The 20,093-nt window shown below is 45.9% G+C and overlaps 1 protein-coding gene across 5 annotated transcripts; it reads right to left on the bottom strand.

Annotated features, from left to right (window-relative positions):
- Positions 1–317: 317 nt before the first annotated feature.
- On the bottom strand, positions 318–11,074 carry ntmt2 (N-terminal Xaa-Pro-Lys N-methyltransferase). 5 transcript variants are annotated; one of them, XM_020108361.2, is made up of 4 exons: positions 11,001–11,074; positions 3,927–4,099; positions 2,030–2,282; positions 318–1,823 (listed from the first exon to the last, which is right to left on the bottom strand). In XM_020108361.2, exons 2-4 carry the CDS (start codon positions 3,996–3,998, stop codon positions 1,567–1,569), a joined length of 582 nt encoding a protein of 193 aa, XP_019963920.1. In that variant the 5' UTR covers positions 3,999–4,099; positions 11,001–11,074; the 3' UTR covers positions 318–1,566. The 5 variants fall into 5 exon arrangements, with proteins under 5 accessions (XP_019963920.1, XP_069376301.1, XP_019963919.1 ...); XM_069520200.1 differs by lacking the exon at positions 11,001–11,074 and adding an exon at positions 8,382–8,490; XM_020108360.2 differs by lacking the exon at positions 11,001–11,074 and adding an exon at positions 8,372–8,488.
- Between the last annotated feature and the right edge of the window lie 9,019 nt (positions 11,075–20,093).

Below are 20,093 nucleotides of genomic sequence, written 5' to 3'. Positions count from 1 at the left end.
CAATGTGCTGCTTCTACTGTTAGTCTGAAAAAATAATAACAGTAATAATACTTAGCAGAATTACCATAACGATTTGAGAGGATCTCAATTATCTCGTGTGTTTTGTGGAAGACTGCCGCTCGGTCACTGTCGGGGGGGCGTGGAGCGGCCGCGCTGTCGGAATACTTAGGGGAAATTGTAAAACGTTTATGTTCCAGCCTTGATTATAATAACCAAAGGTGATTACCTGCTATAATCCCATTAGTCTTTGTTTGGAACAGGGATGAAAAACATTATATGTGAAAAGAGCATTAAAAAAAATCATAAAACTGCCTCCACATGCTTTCAGAGTTTTAGAAACACAGTGAAACTTCAGTGTTGTTCAGGGAAGTGAAGCAGCACAGTTCTACATGTTCACACTACACAAGAGAAGTCCATATAAAAATGCAATGTTACAAGCAAAGTATAAAACACAGTGTTACATGAAAACTGAATTCATATTTACACCTGTGACTCGCAGGCTGTGAGAAGAAGCTGATCTCCTGCAGTGGAAAGCAACACACTGAAGCTGCCTCTTGTTTTCAACACTTGGTCTGTGGACGTTTCATCTGGATCAGGAAACACAGACACCACAGCTCCACCGTCGCTGCTGCACGGACTCCGACTGTGAAACACGTCAGGGCTCAAGAAGCCAGCGTTTGTACCCGAGATGTTTGTACAACAGGTGGAAGTGGAGATTCTTCTTTATTGACAGTCTCTGTGTTAACGCGTGCAGCAGCCATCTTGGATTTTGATTTCGGGGGTTGTGAGGATCTGACTCGGATTCTTCAACACAGTTTGTGAGTTTGTGCCATCGGCAGGTTCTCACGTCGCCTGAGGCCTGAAGCTGATCTTTCAAACTTCAAACCCAACGACTCGACATCACAGCGTCAGTTTGTCTCCATGTCACATGACCCTCACTCTGCAGATCGAGACGCTCTCTCTCTGCAAAGGCCACGCGTCATCGTCCACATGAAATATGTACATGCAGATCACATGTTAATTCCGCACAACGGTTTAAATCCAGCCCTCTATGACACGCTACTGACACGCCGCAGTGCAACATGTTTCAGTGGGAGGACAAACCCAACGGTAAATCTAAATTCACATGTTATTCCAATGATCCTCCGACAGGAACAAACTTCTCCCACAGAGAATTGAGGCTCCGACGTTTGATGTCGTCGGGCTACAGAACCTGGTGGTGGTTGGTGGACAGTAAATCACAGAGTGTCTTTGTGGACACACAGAGTGCTTCTGTGGAGGTTTAATGTTCCACTGAAGCTTTATTTCATGTCAGTGCGGAGCAGGAAAGAGGCTCCTGTCTCCATAAAGTCACGCCGGGTGTCATCTCCCCGTCCACGCTGCCGTTTCAGGATTTATCTCCTGATGACGTGAGGAGTTCTCGCTGTGTTGTTGTAGGTTTTAGAGAATCAATCACGAATCTTAAAGACTTTAGCAGAACTGGAATAACATGTGAATTCTGCTTTAGGCTGGATTTTGCTCCTGGTTTTTGAGAAACAACAATGTGAAACTTTAACAGCATAATGTCTATTTCATGGCGACCATCCAGACGGGCATGATGACTTCAGGGAATCCTTCCTGCATCTCCACGTCCAGCACCTCCAGGCCGGCCTTGGCGATGATGCTCTTCATGATGTCCAGGTGGCGGCTGATGCTGCTGTCGATGGGGTCCAGCTTGCAGCCCTGCCGCGCCATATTGTCCTTCATTATGATGACGCCGTTCGGACGCAGGCTCTTTTTACAGCGAAACAGGAAGTTCATCAGGTCCTTGTCTGTCAGGTGACCTGAAGAAAAAAAACAAAGATGAGACAGCGCCCTCTGCAGGGATCTTTGAGTGTAGATTACTTTGCTTCAGCTGATTGACTGAAGCACTGACATGAAAATAAAGATTATTTCTCCATTTCATCCCCACACATCCTTCCTGAATCATACAGGCCAGAGGACACGCCCCCTCACACAGGTAAAGCGGACTCAATGCTGGGACACTTACACGCCACCCACTGCATCCAGATGACGTCGTACTTGTTCTTCGGAGGCGTGAACTCTTGCAGGTTGTAGCAGTAGTACGTCTCGATGCGGTCGGCGTCGTCGCCCAGGTACTCCTCGTGTGCGTGGAGCAGGAAGTGCTCCATCATGTCCGCCATTTCCATTTTCTCAAACACAGGAAGGAGGACGCCTTTGGTCACGCGCCCGATCCCGGAGCCGCAGTCCAGGGCGCAGTGTGTTCCGGCCCCACCTGGACCCTGTGGGTTCACGACAAAATACGTCAACTCACAATAATCGCTTGTAATAAAACTGAAGCGAAATCACAAAACATAAGACTTGAGTTTAAGTTTCCCAGAAAACAAAATGTCTGCTTCCCCGCAGCATCTTATTAGCATATCCATGAGCTCCTCTGGGCTCTGCAGAATTTCTGAGCCAGATGTCGGACCTCAAACGCACCGACGCCACAAACGCGTAGACGTCAGTTCCTCAGGTCAACGAAACTCTGAACTTTACCACAGGGGAACAAAAACTCTCCTCTCTTGAATCACGCTGCTTTTTCTCCCTCTGCATTTGGGATTCTGACCTCACTCCAACCTCTCCACATCAGGGGCCCCAGTGTGTGATTGAATGAGAGGTGCGGCCCTGAGGAGCTGGTTACAGGAGGCTCCCGGTGAATTACTGCCATATTGCTCCGTGCACGTGGAGCTCAGTTTAATCTGGACACTTTCTAGATCTTCTCCTGCTGCACTTGTTCCAAATGGAGACGTCAGGTTCAAACAGGAGCTGAAAAAACGATGATGTGCAGCCGAGCTCACACTCGTACAGGATCTGGTTTCATTAGATTGAGTTAATTAGTGTAGAACGAGGACTAATGACATTATCAACAAATACAGAATCCACCACGATGTCATCATCACGAGAGAAGTGAAGCCTCCTCTTCATCACTGCACTGAGTTTTGAACAATCAGTTCTCAGCACGAGAGCTGCATATTAACATTTGAGTGATGAAGAAGAAGAAATGTCGGCAAACTACAAACCTGTCGGCGCTGCACGCATAGTGGATAGATACTGTTCAGAGCTTCAAGTATTATTGTGACTGTGTCCTTGTTTTGTAGAACGTGTGTTTGAATAGTGGACTTTGCTAAGTTATGTTTCTGTTGTTGTGTTAAAATGAACGTATGTTGTTATTGGTCAGGTGAGAGTTGGTGGATTTGTTGTATTTGCAGAAGAAGAATCGACACTTGTCGACTGCAGCTCCTTTAACACGTCCAGTTTATAATTAGAGCTCCTGTAACACTGATCCTGCAAATAACCTGCTCAACTCATTTACTGGATTAACACTCGACGTCTCCAAGCATCTAAAAAAAACTTCACACACACACACACACACACACATTAAAATTTATAAAACTGTTGATATTATTACTCACAAAGAACAATTAGAAAATGTCGCCTCCTTTTCCACTGTTTGCAAATTAGCTCTCGTTAAAGTGACCACAGTAGAAAGGGATTAGCGGCTGTGGCTCCGCCCGCTCTGTCGGGGTGTTTATGGAGCTGGCATCGAGTCTGTGCCTCCACCATAAACTGCACCGACGCCTCCACCCACATGAAACAAGACGGAGTTCTCTTTGTGGACGGAGGACGATGAATTCTTCGTCCAAAATAGACCCTGACATGAGAATTCACAGCCAGATACACATGCAGGAGTAAACTGAGACACGCGCGGACAGAAGCCTCAGGAACGTGTGTGAGTTGATGGAGCAGCAGCAGAACGTCTCATGTGATCATGAGGTTCTGGTCCATCTGTGTCTCACAGAAACACCCTGACCTTTGACCTTCATGTAACAGAACCTGGACATGTGATCAGCAGGGCCTGAGGATGAATGTTCAGCTGCACTCACCACAAACCTCTTCAGAAACTGCCTGGACCCCTCCAGATCAACGTTGGATATCTCCACAAAATCTCCCATCATGCCCTCCTCCGAGGCCGGCGTGTCCTCGTAGAACTGCTGAGCTCGGTAGTAGAACTGTTTCTCCCCCTTGATGTACTCGCAGGTGACCGGGAAGAGCTTCACTGTGGGACACAGAAACAGGACATTCAGAAACTGGGTCCCTCATTTGACTTTTTAGACTTTGAGATGTGTTTTCCTCTAATTTGGTGGTTTATATTAAAACACTTTGACAGCTCGTCCCGTCCAATTGTCCCCCAATCGTCTGAACAAACGTTTTCCTGATTTGAGAAGTCGTCGTGCTCATGAGCTTTGACGTCGGAGTGTTGTATTTACACGTTTAGAGAATCTAACTCTACAATATTTGCAGAAAGAAAAAGGATCAGATGAATCATTTAAAACGTGCTCGTTAAATCATAACAACAATGAGTCACAATCACGAAGCTTCGATCTAGATCTGATTGTAAATTGTGTTAATTGACTTATAAGTGATGATGTCAGCAGCATGATCAGTTAGGCTCCACCCTCCACTGCTCCAAATATGGTTATTTCTGGTTTGAAATGAAACGAGACGACAATGTGGAACACGAACACAACAAATAACACGAGTGTCGTTTGTACAGTTTCATGTGTAAAGATTCAGATCCGGATCAATACGGTGTGTGTGTGTGTGTGTGTGTGTGTGTGTGTGCGTGGAGAGAAATGCTGGATGATGATTGGATTACCAGGCGACTATAAATAAGGACCTGCTGTGCTTCTGTTACCCTGGGCTCAGCTGTTCTGTGATATACGATGAGGCGCTGATTGATTCGTCCACAGCGTCGTGTATTTACAGATGTTTCCTGTCACCACTTGATAAAAGGTTAAAATCACGGAACTTAATAAAACGATGTCGGTGACCTTTTAACAAATCCTGAGACATCACGATCCTCCGGAGGCAGCATTCATGACACCACGGTGAAACATTGAGACGGGGGATTCATTTCCCGCTGGACGCCGTCCTCCATGTTAGAAACATCAGGACGAGAGGCGGAGGCGCTGAAGCTTCACTGAAAACAAGGTGCAGAAACCGACCAATCAGGACGTGACCCTCCAGGCGTCCACTTCCTTGTGAGGTGAAGATTTGTCTGTGGCGTCAGGTTTGATCGCTGGAGCTTGAATGTTCCGAGGCTGCATTTGAAGACTGCGTCACAGCGGAGCGACGAGACTGTCCCGTCTCCAAGGCTCCTTCAAAGAGGCCCACAAATGTCTCCTTCCCCTTCTCAGGCCGTCCCATCCCAGGATGCATTGCTCCTCAGTGATGACCTGTTTGGTAATGTGATGAGATGTGTACGTATCAGGCTTCGACGTGACAGAACGGCAGCTCTTTCGCTAAGCGACAGCGATAAGGAAACAGACTTCGCGGTCTAGAACACATCCTCCGAGCTTGTGTCTCAGTTCATCCTTGGGAGGCTGCATTTGAAGACTGTGTCACAGCTGCAGCAACTAGAGCGACTCATTTCAAAAGCTCCTTCAACGAGGGGGAACCATGCGTCCGGCCGTCTGAGTGGAGGTCGTTTGAAGGTCACGAAGGTCGTTTCTGAGCCAGTGAAGGAGGAATCCTCTGAGTTTGGACTCAGCTGTCATGTGACCCATCAGGAAACTCTCAGAGGAAGAGTAAGTATAGAAATATCGAGCGAGACCGAGGGACGAGAAACAACACGACAACGTCCACGTCTGCCAAAGAAGAGTCAGTCCAGAGCACGTCCATCTGTCTCCCAGCTTCAGAGTGAACCGGCTCATTACAGGTGACCTTTGACCTTTCGGAGGAACAGAATCTGAGACATCTGATCACTTGATAACAGAACCTGAAGAGTTATGTTTACTTCTGAAGTCTTCAGCCTAAATTTAAATCCTGTGTCACAAGTTATAGTAGATTTATTTTAGGCAGACTTGTCGTTTTCAGGATAAATATATTGAGCTGAGGAATAATCCCTGTGACATGTGCTGGTGCTGCCATTAATGGAGCTGGTATCAAGTTAGCGGCAAGAGAGAACGGCGTCTTGAAGCCAAAGCAGACGGCAGCTCCGATGTCCTGTTCTGAGGTTTCATGACGGACGGAGTCCGCGGCCTGAAGAGGATTAACTTCCACTCTGACTTACAACCTCCAACAACGACGAGTATAATCACAATGCACTGTCGAGCTTGTTCGAGGCTCATTAGTTCACATCTTAACCAGGGAAGCATCCGACCCAGCCGCTGTCTGCCAAATACGTTTTCACTCCGCGCGTTTGTTCGTCAGCAGGATTCAACAAAAACTACAGAACTTAGGCAGAAATATTTTTAATGGATCTTCATGAAAATAAATCTGATTTATTTGGACTGATATTCATGAGTGTGTGTTCTCTGGTTCAGATTCTAGCAGATTTCCTGTACGACAGATTATCGCTCTCGTTTTATGTGTTGAAATGTGCCGTAGTTTTGTTTCTCATTATATTGTGAATAAACATACTGTGAGTGTTAATATCATTGTGTTATCGTCTGCAACACAAACTGGTTTCATCAATACCATTAATTCTACCAGCATATCTTTTCTATGAGCGTCTATAAAACAGATAAGGTTTTAAATGCAGGAAGATTTGATTTGCTGCAGTTTAGAGAAGAATATCTAAACTGTGCAAAATGATCATGAGTAATATTACTGTGGGAAACATAACTAATACATATAATACATATACACTCATTTAGTGCCCTACACTTTATTTGACAGTTTATTTTTACGTGTTCTTAGACTTTGATGTGTCGACTTGTCTGTGACTCATGTTATTATCTGCACCACTGGGACACTTATATTTTATGTTTGGAAAACCATCAGCACAGGTTTCACCATGAGATAAAACCTGAAACTCTGCTGCACGCTCCATAACAACGTGACTGTGACTGTGAGGCCCTCGGTGGGGCCCTCGGTGGGGCCCTGCTTACCCAGAGGAGTCTTCTCCAGCAGGTACAGGTAGCTGGCGAAGAACTCGCTCCTCAGTGTGTGGTGCAGGTGGAAGGACATGCTGTGGCGACACATGGTGTCGTCCGTCCCCTTCCACCGATCCCTGAAGGCTTGATGAGCTCCTTTATACTCGACGTTGGGAGACGAGGTGCGGCCGTCGTCCTCCAGAGAAATGTCCATGCTGGTCGTTGTGTGGCAGCTCACAGAGCGACGCTTGTTCGATGGAGCAGGAGAGGAACTCTCTGTCACGGTGCCCGACTGACACACGGATTCTCCTGCTGCTGCTAAATGTGTCCGGCTGAGCGTCCGACGATCAGCAGAGATCCAGTTCACGGGGGTGGTGCTCAGATTGACAGATCACCTGCTAGCTTTAAGGGAGTGGGGGGGCAAGTTGACTTCAGGCTGCAAATTCCTGCAGCATATAAGAGTCCAGCCTCCGGCCTGTCAGCCGAATGACGTCCCCTAAAATTAGAAACGTCTTCTGGTGTTTGTACACATGGATCCTGCTTGGTCCTCACTGAAGGCTCAGAGTGGTTTGATTCTCGTGTGCACAGACACACAACTGAAGAGAAGCTTTTTATCAGTAACAAGATATTTTCACACTATTGTGACAATATAGTCGTAGCTGGAAACTCCTGTTTGAATTATACAACCTGTTTTTGGAAACGAGTGTATGATTGTCAGGAGTGTTTACAGATTAGTGAACCGATGGGCCTGAAGCTGAGCACCACAGGTCAGGACGTCAGGTACTTGTTGGTTTGGGTCTCAAAGCTGAGGCTGGAGTTATTTGAGACAAGGGGTTAGGGTTGGACTGGAACCTGGTGAGGTTCAGGTTTTGCTTTAGTCTCATTTATGTCGTCTTAACACCTCCGTGTCTCACTCCTACTGACACGGTCGCCCTTTGACCTCAGGATCAGTTACAGTCGTGTAGTTTGTAGCTCCTGTTCTTCACCTTGAAAATGAAGAGCAGCTGGAGATGGTGTCTGTTATCATTATAATATTCTGATGCATCCATCACCAGCCACAAGTTAGACATAGACAGGTGACATCAGGCCCTGCTGTGCAGGTTTACATGTTACCAGGTCGCTTGTTTATTTCTCACTCGTAGCTTTAATAAAAATGTGTAACCTGTGTTCAGCTGTTGGTGTCTGTGTTGTGTTCAGTGACCTCGGGTCAGGAAGCAACACACACACACACACACACACACACACACACTGTACTCGTGTGGTTAGACACTGAGACATCTGTTCATTCAATGACACATTGAAGGAACATCCAGTAAGTTGGGATTCAAACTAACGTTCTCTGCGGTGGTGAAACTTCATCTACACACGAAGTAAAATGAGTCAAAAGGCTTTTTAAACCAGTTCCCGTTTTTACTGCAGGTCATGTTCCGTGTTGTCTCACCCACACTCACCCACACTCACCCCCGTGGCCTCTGTGACTTCAGCTGCAGCCACGACATCCATCACATCTGCTGAAAGGCACTAAAACAGAACGACAACTCATCTTCTTCAAAAATCTCAGAAATCTAAAAAGAAAGAGACAAGAGCTAAAAGCAAGTGTTTGAGACGGAGGCTGAAGAGAGGAGCTGCAGCGATGGACAGTCTGAGGACAGAGATTCTGAACATCAGAGCAAGAAAACATTTTAAAGTAATAATTTAATGATCAACCTGAAGATGAACTGAAGACGTTTCCTTAAAAAATGACTTCAGTTTAAAGTTCTGTTTCAGCCAAGTTAAAAACTTTTCTCTTCTCACATTTGGTTTTATTTTGTTCATGTTTTCTACAAACTGCTGAGTTCACTTTCTTGTTTTGGTCAAACTGTTATTTTCAAAGTTGAGGATGAACTTTCCTTCAGTTCCTGTTTAACCCAGTTATCAACCTTCAGAGCAGCAACTGCTCAGCGTTAAGAATCTGCTGCTTCTTATCAGCTCCTCCTCTCTGACTTAAACCCACAGCTCGGCTCCGTTCTGCTCCCTCCCGTGACAACCGGCCTGTTTCTTCAGCAACAGCACGGAGCCGTCATCCTGCGCGGCCTTCGTGTGATGGCGCCGCTTCATTTGTATCTGTCATAAAGCATCGTCAGCTCGCTCTCCCTGTCGCGCTGCATCAGCCGGTGCGGTGTTGATAAGAGCCGAATGTTCTCGTGAACCCGAAGGCCTGAGGTCAGCGAGGAAAGAGGAGACGAACTGTGGGACGCACGTCTTTACGCTGAGGAGCACCCATAGCTCAAAATCCCCAGGAGCCGCCGACCTCATCGCATTCCCCCACGCTTCTTTAGATTAACATCCGGCCGTGCTGCTCTTCTCGGCCCGGCTCCGAGCGACTTCCACACTTTCTCATCTCCAGCCCTTTCTTTCGATCTTACAAGCGTTGTGCGTTGATTTGTGTGTCTGCGGTCAGAGTGGGCCCTCAACGCGCTGGTTCGAGTCCTGGAAACCGCCATCATCTACGTGTCCTGCAGGTAAACGAGTCAAACGTGAGCAGACGTCTCTTTGTTCGGCGTCACATTGACATCATTTAAATATGGTTATTATCTTCGTCAGTAGGATTTAGTTTCATGAACCCAATAATCTGTCGGGTGCGTCTACTCCCCGAACCCGAAAATCCTGGTTCCATCCTTCTTCTGCTTCTCTCCCGTTGATGTCGTCCATCTTTATTGACTGTGGCACAAAGAGTTCATGGTGACTTTGACCTCAAGGTTTTAATTTAAGCTAATTTTATTTTATTATTAGGTGTAAAGAAAACATAGAAAAGACAATAGCTGTTACTCCATATTTGAGAGTTTCTCTTAAGTAACTGTAAATGTAAATTAAAAGATTCAAACAATTTAAAACTTTAACCCCAAACGAGACAAAGTCATTTTCTAAGAACGGAACACAAAGCTGTACAAATCAATGATGTTGGAGAAAAATATTCACATGTGACTGAATTAATTTATCCAGACACAGCATCCAGTGAAAACCTAATGACCGACGCTCCCTCTTAGTCACAGTCGTCCTCCACCTCTGGCAGCTCACCTACCTCTGAAGTTTCACTTTCCACCTGGGGTTTCGGAAACACTAAAATTAGCCCTCGCTAGAATAATACATAAACGTCTGTCAGGGCTGATTTAGGCCGCGGGAGGACGTGAGCGTCTGAAAACTGATCCTGGTTCTTGGCTCGTCTCCATCTCCGCGTTATGTGGTTTGGATTGTGCAGCGGTTCGACTTGGCCTGATTACGAGTGGGACCAGGATTCACTGTTTGACGTGTTTTGACTTTGACGGTTTACTTACGAAGCTTCTCGACGCTCCGGATCATTTAAATGACGACTCGGAGCTGAAATTCCAAACATGAATTAAGTTTTGAAAATCCACTTTGGGATAGATGGAATTCTTTTTCTCCCTGTTCCACTGGTCACACAGTCGGGATGGAGTCGCTGTGTGTGAACATGGAGCTGAAGAGTTGTAACCTCGGGGCAAGAGGAGCTGCAGAAGGAGGAGAAGAAGGAGAAGAAGGAGGAGAAGGAGAAGAAGAAGGAGCTGCAGAAGGAGAACAAGAAGGAGGAGAAGAAGGAGGCCTGTATCGTTTCAGGAGAGTTCCTGCTCTGAAAACAAAATGAAGGAGTTGAAGTCAGTGTTTTTAGTTATTATATCTGTTTGTGAAATGAATGTATGAAGTCAGATGAGCAGCTCGTCACTGTGAGAGTGTTTCAGAAAGTTCCTGAGCCTCCTGATCCAACAGCAGCTTCTCAATAAAACAGCTGAGACACGTCAGGATGTTCTACAACTCGTCACAGAACAAATTCAATCCTCCATTCTCTGCTCAACCTGATCTCGATAGAATCCATTTTCTGAAAAATCATTTGATGATGAAAAAGGTTGTGTTTAGAATTTATTGGCATCAATTGACCGTGAGTATCTTCCAACATGAGTCAGTCACAGACACGTCAGTGTTTATGTTTGCTCATATGATAACTTTTAATTTACACAAATACTCAGAATAAAAATAAAATAAATGCATGTTTATGTCCTCAATTCATGTTATATATTTACACATAACCTTTTCATGCTGCTCGGCTCTGCCTGCGTCCTCTCTCGTCCTCTGTCGTCCTCCATGTCTCCCTCTCTCAGCTCTGCTGCTGCTTTTAAACCAGAGGACCAATCAGCTAACCTCAGCTGCTCTGATTGATCCTCTGGTTCAGGTGGACGAGCTCTGAGCTTTAACAAACCCAGAGATTCTAATTTAAATTGAATTCTCATCTCTATGTATTTGAATGTGTTGTGTTGTATTTCATCTCGAGCCTGAGTCTGAATAATCAAACAGACAGATTCTCCAGTGAAAATATCTAATGATGGTTTAATTCACTGTCATTTAAAGCTCATTTAACGCAGCAGTGAAGAGCCTGAAGCTTTATTTATTTAAAGCTTTGTTTGGCTGGAACAAGATTAAAATACATAAACTACCTGTTTCTTGCCTGAAGCAGCATAAACAGCATTTTATATTCATCAGAGGTGTTTTCATTTGGGCTGAATTAGTTTTCTCTCGTTCTAATTGAATCTGTCTCAGACTGTTGAACGAGGCGCTACGAGAAAACACTGGTCGGTTTGTTTCACCTCTTCAAATTCACACACACTTCAAACTTTTCCAGAGTTATCAGGTAAGTTTGTGTGGATGTTAGAGTTGAAGTGTGAACACAATAATACATGAGACATCCAGAATATTTAATATAAGAATAATTATAATAATCACTCACCCACGTAAAACACTATTATTAAACTGTCAAAATGAATACGATTATTTAATATTAATTTATAGAAACTTTCCAGGCAGACGTTTTAAGAAACAAGTGATAAATGATGATGACCAGTTCGCCCATCTTCTACTCAGAGAACGTTCCATAACCTCTGCAAACAAAAACCCGTTCTGCTGCAGAGAAAAGTTTTTGATAAAGAAGTTTAAAATCACCAGAGCTTAACAAACAAAAAGCACGAGGAATAAAAAACATCCAAACATTTGTAAAAGACAAAACATGAACATGTTCTACAGATTTACAAACACATCAAACAAACAAAGCATTAAATTAAACAGAATTAAATTAAATACAATTAACAGAAGTTTTGTTCAGAGATGATTTTCTGTTACAGAAGCAGATTCATGGTTTTCACAATATCTGATTGTTTCACTGGATTTTTCTCCATCAGGAGAATCAATCACCTGACGAGTCGTCTCGTCTTTGATATTAAAGTTGTTTCTGTTCGGTGAAACAAGTTCATTCTGACAAATAGCTGCTCTCCCGCAGAAAACCTGGAGCAACTGTTCATCAAATTTCAATTAAAAAAGATTTAGTGGCTCCACTTTTGGCCACGTGTCCCTCAGCGCTCGTACAGGAACTTTCTCCTAATCCGGCTCCACCTGGTTCCAATCTGGGTCCGTTTGTGGGTCTTTATCAAAGCCAGACGCTGTTAGGAACTGGTTTTATCTCCGTGTTTCCCTTTGGTTGTATCTTTGATTCAGATTAAAGAGGCCTCCAGGGGGTCCAGACCCACTCAGGCTGGTGTCCAGCGGGGAAACAGACATTTCAACACTTTGACCCAGATGAGAATATCAGCTTACAGGAGGGAGAAGACCTCTCACCCCCTCACGGACACGGATGTTGGAGTTGATTAGAAATAGATCATGTAATGATACCGTGTGTCAACGCGTGGTATTTACTCACAAACATGTGACTCTGTCTGAATCAGACTTCAACACGGTTTGAAGGGTTTATTTTCTTTGCTGCTAATAGAGGGGAAATGTCAGCGGTAATTGACGCAGGCTGCAGTTGATTACGCAGCTCGAGGTCTGGTTTGTGATGGTGTGACTGGAGCTGCTTTCACACACAGTAGCACTGAGTGCGTTTTTAACTGGGAGCCACCAGACCACGAGGTCTGGCTGCGGGGAGACCACAGAAGAAGAAGCAGGCACGTTACCCAGCAGCACTGTGACGGACGCACCGGTGCTGCTGCGTCGGGCCCTGACAGTCACACAGGACAGAGGACAGTGTTGTGTTGTTGAGAGTCCAGTTGTGTTTGTGTCATCAGCTCAACACCTCCACCTGCCTGTCGCTCACAGGAAGCCTCTCTGTGCTGGAGGATCTGGAAGAATCCGAGTTCTGTGCAGAAGTTTCTGAATTAAAAAACGTTCCTCACAGACCGAAGTACAGAAATAATAAATAAGAACAGAAACATTTGTGTTGTTGGTGACGACACAGAGAAACGTTTAATAAACAAATAAAAAAGAATTACTGTGAATGATACGTTCAATGCAGTACAACATGTTGTGTATGTGCAGTGTCGTCACTGTGTAAATATTTATTGGTAAAAGTAATATTGTGCTTTATTAGTGTAATATTAAAATAATTAAAAAATGATCATGCTAAATGATAATGAATATTATAACAAGACACATTATAACCAGGCAGCCAAAGGCTAAATTAAAATGGTATTAAATCTAAACATTTGTTAATTATGAAGCACATCTAAATAATTAATTCTGCAGATTTAGTTTAACTTCTTTATTCAAATACATGTTGGTCTTTTAACAGAAGTTTTTATTCTGCTTCAATATAAAAATAGAAAGTGAATTCATTCTGGTTTCGTGTTTGTTTGTGTAAACTCGTTCATAAACATTCAGCCAATCAAATCATCAGTTTCCTTTTCAACAGATTACAGAAGAGAACACATTAAGAACAGTTGATGGTTTTCTCTTTGGTCACAGATGAAATGACAGAGATTGATTATAAACTTGTTTCACTTTAACTTTTACTTGAAAAATGTAAATTAAAAAATGAGCTGGTAGACAAACGTGCTGCTGAACTCCACCTTACTGTTCAGACTCTCCTCCCGGGTCGGACTCTCCTTCTCCTCCCGGGTCGGACTCTCCTTCTCCTCCCGGTCACTGATGTGTTGGTTCCTGCAGACGTGTTTACACCGTGTTTATGACTGAGGTTGAACTAAACGCGTTGGCTCCTGCATCACGTCATGTGAAGATCTCAGCCATCGTTAAGTCTGTTATTTGTTATTCCTGAGGCGCGTGTGCAGGTGCAGCTCGTCCTCCCCTCCATTAGAGAGAGAGGACTTCCGTCCTGTCCGCGGGGTCACGTGACACTGTCTCCATGAAGGGCCTTTTGAAGCCTCTCGGGGGGGGGCTCGGGTAACAGCATAATTAATATAATGTATTTGTTAGAATAACACGCCACTGCCTCTGCACAAATGTTGTTTTTGTAGGAGCAGGCCGGAGAGGTGGAGGGTCTTCAGAGATTCAGAGAGGGCTGGCTCTGGGAAGTACCGGGGGGGGGGGGGGGGGGGGGGGGGGGGGGGGGTGCTCATTCAGGAAGCAAAGCACACACATAATATACGTTAACACTAAAATATCACGCTCGCTCAGGGTTCTGACACCGCGGAGTTCGCCTGTATTTGTGTGTTTGCACGAGTGTGTAATTCTCTCTGTATGAGAGCGGAGGCTCCATTAATCATCTGCTTTCAACTGACACCCTCTGCACGAGCACTCTTATCTGGAGAGAGAGAGAGAGGCTGTCATCCACCGCTCTCTCCATCCAGCCCTGACCTGAGGTCACGACCCCCAGTGATAAGATGAAAGCCTTCGCTTGTCATCATCACCTCCCACTCGATCCGTCGCCGCTCCACCTGAACGCAGACGAGCAAATTCCTCTGTGTCAGCAGCCGTTTTTAATTCGGTGCATAAACAATCAGTCAGTTTGCTGCAACTTAAAAAATAAAATCAGTTCATGGTTTGAACATAGGAAGGTGGGGGGGTCCTGTTTATGTCCCGGCCTCGTTTTTGAACGTGACATATGAACGGTTCAGTTTTCACTGAATGAAAATCTCTCCTGCCTCCTCTGTTGACTGATGATTCTTTAAAAGCTTGAAATGTTTGTAGCTTCGGACTCGTTCGGACAAATCAAATCATGATGATGTCACTTTGGAATCAGGGAGATTTAGATTTTTCATTTAGATTTTATAGAATAATCTATAGATGATTTAATAATAAACAAATAATACCAAAGATGGACTTGCGGCCTCAGACTCTGGTTGACTTGTTTTCACAGCAGAGACAGAGGAGGACGCTGCAGTGGGGGGGGGGCGTCTTTAAGAACGTTTGTGTCCCGTAATGTCTCGTGTCTCTGCCGACCAAACCCAGCTCACTTATATCTCCAGAAAATACAAAAACAATGGAGCAGCTCTGTCCACAAACCGAGTCCAGACGCTCCTAATGTGTGCGGGTGTGATTTTACGAAGGTTGGGCGGTTTTAAATCGGGCCGGGGTGTAACTGGAGTGTAGCTCTCCCACTAACTGCCCCCGAACAGCCTAGTTAATTCTTAACAGCCCCCCCCTCACCTTCTCTTTCTCATCTGTGCTGAACCAACTCTCTACGAGTGTTTTGAACATTTAATGGGATCTCTCTCTTCACTCGTAAAGGATCCTCCATGTTCCTACCAGTGTGTGTGTGTGTGTTTGTTTTCATGTGCATGTTAAGGTATGGTCGAGGTTGCTAATGAGAAGCACATGTTTGGGCCAATCGCTCGCTGCGCTGGAAGGGCCAGAGCAGCGAGCAGCGTAGCTCTGACTTATTAAAGGCAGTAAAATTGATGCTTCCTCCTGTTTTCCCAATTAAAGCTAGAAGCCGTCTCTGCTCGGCCGCTCTCCCTCCTGTGATTCCAGGGGTTCACTGAGCACATCTGGATCTCATCGTCGCCGATAAGGCTCCGCTGCACGGCCGGTGACCGAACGTGGCTGGGACCAGCTTTAACTGGACCAGGCTGGTGGGCATGACAGGAGGTCTGTCAGTGGTTCTGGTCCAGCGGAGAGCTTCTCTCTTAACACTTCTCTTAATGAAAAGTCCCCCGGGTCAAACTCTGGTCTGAACTCTGTGAAGTCTCCCAGGCCGGCTCCTCCTCCAGGCCTCCAGCTCTGGTCAGGGGTCAAACTCATAAAGGTCCCGGGCTCACCGACGGTCTAACACTCGAGACCCTCCGACTTTATCTCCTTGGTGCCGCTGCAGACGCTTGATCAGCTCCGTCTGAGGGAATGAGCTGGTTTTTACTGGAGGACGTTAAACACACCTAGAGAAACTAACGCTGTGATGTTGATTAAGTCAGCGACAAATTAGAACGTTTAAAAATATCTTTTTGAGTCGTGCCCCCGCGTCTCATCGCTCCCGTAGGCCTCAGGTCACGTTAGCGCCCACAAGTGGCACAAACCTCAAATCTCTTGCTGCGCTCCAGAGTTCAGAGTTCCCAGTCAGAAATTTAAACTTGAACGCCACCTGAAAATCTAAAAGATGGCTGCTCCACGCATCAACCCTGGACTGGACGTGAAGATGGACACGTCTCTACTTCTGAAGACATTTAGAGTCTTAGTCTGTGCGGTGGCGATCGGGGGGGAGACGGTACGAAGATGATACACAAGCTCAACCAATACTGCAGCCGGCCACCAGGGGGCGATCCAGATGCTTCTTCATCTGGTTTTATGCACAGTCTGTGACAGAACATGAGTGAATGGAAGTTAGATTGTGATGCTCACATCTTTAAAAATACATTTATCAACATTTAATGTTCAGATGAAATGAAACGTCTTCAGCTCCTTGTTGTGTTCTGGCAGCTGAAGAGAGAGATGTTTGTCCTCAGGAGCAGGTGGAGACCAAACCAGTGTTTGAAGGAGCGTGAACATTCGTCCACAGAGGGACGATCATGTCGCTCTGTAACGTGTACAGTTTGTTCCACAGACTACATTAACGTGTGTTTCCACAAACGATGACCAGGAACCTCTGGATAATCCACAGAGCAGCTTTCACCTGAAGACACAGACCCAATGTGACGTCTGTGATCTGTCCAGAGTAACGGCTCAGTGAGAAGGAGATTTTTATCTGTCTCTTAATAATCATTGGCTCCTACTGAAGATCTAAATCTTCAACAATCTCAGTTCCACTTTTAAACGTTGTGTTTTCGTCAAACTGTGAAACTGCAGTCGACTGGAGCTGATTCTGAAGCTGACGCCCGAAAGCATCGCTGCTTTTTAAAAAGACCATTCAGCCCATTAATATTTTCAGAAAACACTCAGCTCTCCTAGATGTGGTCATTGGCGTCCCGCGGAGCGTTACGGCACAACCACTCATTCATCCACGGACTTCCCTCCTCCTCCTCCTCCTCCTCCTGTTTTTGTTGCAGCTGACGAGGGCCAGAGACGGCTCAGCATGTGCATTCTGTCCCACATCAGCAGGGACGACAGATTCAAGTCCATGTTTGCTGACACAGGCTGCATACCGCAGGTAAGACTGGCTAATGTACGCCGCCAGCAGACCAAGACAGACACATTAGCATCGGCCGCTAACGGCATCGGGGAATTAATGCATGAGAAACGGAGCGAGAGAAAGGAACCGAACATCTGGAACCAGAACCCTCAGTCTGCTCTCGCACTGATGACAACTGGTTCCTTCTCTTCTCCTTTTTCGCCATTTCTCCTTTTTTTATTCATCAACCTCAAATGTACCAACGCAAGGTTTGAACGTCGGCACGGACACAAATGAAAATTGAAGTTAAAACAGCTTTGGGCTGATTTCTTTCAGCTTTCGATTGTGGCCCTTGTGTCGGGTGTTGTTGAGCCGCCTCTTGATTGAGCTGACCCGGTCACTCGCTCCTCTCATCATCAGCGATTAGCTAAATGCGCGTTGTGTTTGTTTGTTGAGATTGGGTGTAAATGTCGGCCAGATGTGGCCGGGAGAGTCGGCTGTTTGTTCAGGGGGTCATGTCAGCAGCAGATCTGAACCTCTGGCTCCCCCGTGGCAGAAAGGACGCTGTGGCGAGCAGCAAGGCCAGGATGTGACCTCTGACCCTGCCCCACGGCTCTCCGCTAACCTCCCTCTCTCTAATATTGTCCATCGATCTGTTGCTCAGAGTGAACTCACACCGACATCAATGTGAAACCAAAGCTTCTCATTCTTTCTCCAGGATCTTACACATGGAAACGCTGCAGATGTTTTCATGTGGCGATGAGAAGAAACTGATCAAACCTACGAACATCTGTGGAAATGTAATGAAACCAGTTTAGGTCTTTTCTGAGCATTTTAGAATAAATCATGAAAACAGTTTTCTGTCACTATAACTGACATCACATCATAATGTTGAAGAGAACATACATAAGATATAGGTGATAATTATTATGAATATAAATACTCAGACGTTTAGTCAGAGAGTTTGGATAATGAACAAAGAAGAAGAAGATAATGACCCGTCCCTCCCGTCTTTTTGTTGTTGGTGTATTATAGATATGTTAGAACAGGGAGCTGGATGTTGCTCCTCCTCTCCGCACATCGACCTGGAGCTGCAGCACCTCCAGCACCAACACGTGGCGGTGCTGCACCTTGACGTCGGTTACACGTCCCTGCATCTGTTTGTAAAAACACATCCCACCTTTTCTCCTTCTGTTCTGTTCTCTTCAGAGCTCTCTCTCTTTTATCACTCTCCCCTTCTCCCGCTCTTTTCACGGGTCACTGTCGGTGCTGGATGTGGGGTTTCCTGTCAGAAGTGAGGGAGGCGGTTACAGAGGTGGAGGTGTGGGCGGAGGTGACTGAGCTGGTCGGACTGTGGCGCTGCGGCCCTGACGGGGCCTCCGGTGGCTGTCTGTGGTAAATAAGCAGAGGCAGGTGCCAGAGAGTCTAGACGGGGCTGATTTGGGGTCCGGGGCCCCTGGTATGTGATACCTTACCCAGGCTCGGCCCAGCCGCTCTCTCGCTCTCGCTCTGATTCCTGACTCCTCACAGGGAAGCAGTGCACCTCTGCCCCCTCCCTGCCACCACCCCCACCCCCCAGCTCAGAGCTCTTCCTGTTTAATGTTAAATCAGCAACAGACAGGAGGTGTGTGTGTGTGTGTGTGTGTGTGTGTGTGTGTGTGTGTGTGTGTGTGTGTGTGTGTTGGGGGTGTAAAGGGATGATGCTTGCCTTCCCCTTATCTCCCTCTTTCTCTCTTTAAATCACAAAGCCACACTTTTTATCTCTTTTTTGAATCTGTGGATTTTCTAATTGTCAAACCAGGAGCACACATGAAAACCTCAGTGTGAAGAACCGTCCCTGTAAACATCAACCGTGCAAACAGTGAAGTGGATCCTTTGTCAAATTGTCACCGAGGCTGTGATTCGTGGTGGAAGACGACAGACAGGGACAGACGTGCCTGTGTTGCACTGACGATGTGTGATCTTGTTTCTCTCACATGACAAACACGGGACAGACGGTCTCCGTCCAGAACACCAGAGCAGCTGAGCGGTGCCGCCGAGTCAAACAGATGAGAAATTACACGTGAGTCACAAATACCAGAAGTAGAAAAATCACAAAAGATGTAAAAATGATGCAGGTCAGTGAATCAATGATCTGAGAACATGAAGGTTTGATTAACTGATGACACACAGCTGGAGGAACGTGCAGAGCGGAGAGGCTGCAGGTCCAGGATCAGATCCAGCTACCGTCAGGTGATGAGTCAGTCAGAGATGTTTTAAAAGCTTGTCGTTGATTTCCCAGAGATTTAAATAAATACAAATATTAAAGAGTTCCTCCACAGTTTTATTCTACAGATTGTTTTGGGTTCGTCTCCCTCTTCCTGTTTCTGTGTGAGAAGAAGCAGGAAGCGTTTGTGTGTCTACGTCTCCTCCTCGGTGGTTTTTCTCTCGTTCCTCGTTCTGTTCAGTGAGACCAGAGCTTCATGGTTTCTGCTGCTGAACGCTGCTCCACATTCATTCTCTGCAGAATCCCTCCATATTCACATTATACTTTTGGTTTCCATAGTAACTCGTAGTCCTGCCCTTCCATCACTGTTTCCTCTCCTCTGTGTCTCCATGGTAACTTCTTTAACCTCTGGATTTGGTTTCTGCTGCCTGGGATTGGACTCGGTCGAGGTTGAAGTCAGATTCTTGTGTTTGATGTTTTTCTTTCTGCGGCAGGAATATAACCAGGTTTTCTGTGGGGAGGGGGAGGGGCAGCGAGTGTTTCACCTCAGAAGAGGAAATGTAGAAAGTTGTCTCATCAGCGACAGGACACCTGTCTCTTGTCTCCTGTCTTCTGTCCCTCCACAGAGCGACCACATCCTCATCCCTACGACTCCCAT

The sequence above is a fragment of the Paralichthys olivaceus genome, chromosome 3, assembly GCF_024713975.1.
Source record: "Paralichthys olivaceus isolate ysfri-2021 chromosome 3, ASM2471397v2, whole genome shotgun sequence".
In the NCBI taxonomy this organism is placed as follows: Eukaryota; Metazoa; Chordata; class Actinopteri; order Pleuronectiformes; family Paralichthyidae; genus Paralichthys; species Paralichthys olivaceus.
Note: the sequence above shows the minus strand (reverse complement) of the source record. Positions and strands in the feature narration are given on the sequence as shown.

Excerpts from the sequence above, each read along its gene's own strand:
- ntmt2 (XM_020108359.2), bottom strand. The coding sequence starts at position 7,134 with ATGGACATTTCTCTGGAGGACGACGGCCGCACCTCGTCTCCCAACGTC. Across the intron at positions 4,100-6,935 it reads GCTGGAGAAGACTCCTCTGG|TGAAGCTCTTCCCGGTCACC; the intron begins GTAAGCAGGGCC and ends TGTGTCCCACAG. Across the intron at positions 1,824-2,029 it reads CTGGATGCAGTGGGTGGCGT|GTCACCTGACAGACAAGGAC; the intron begins GTAAGTGTCCCA and ends TTTTTTCTTCAG.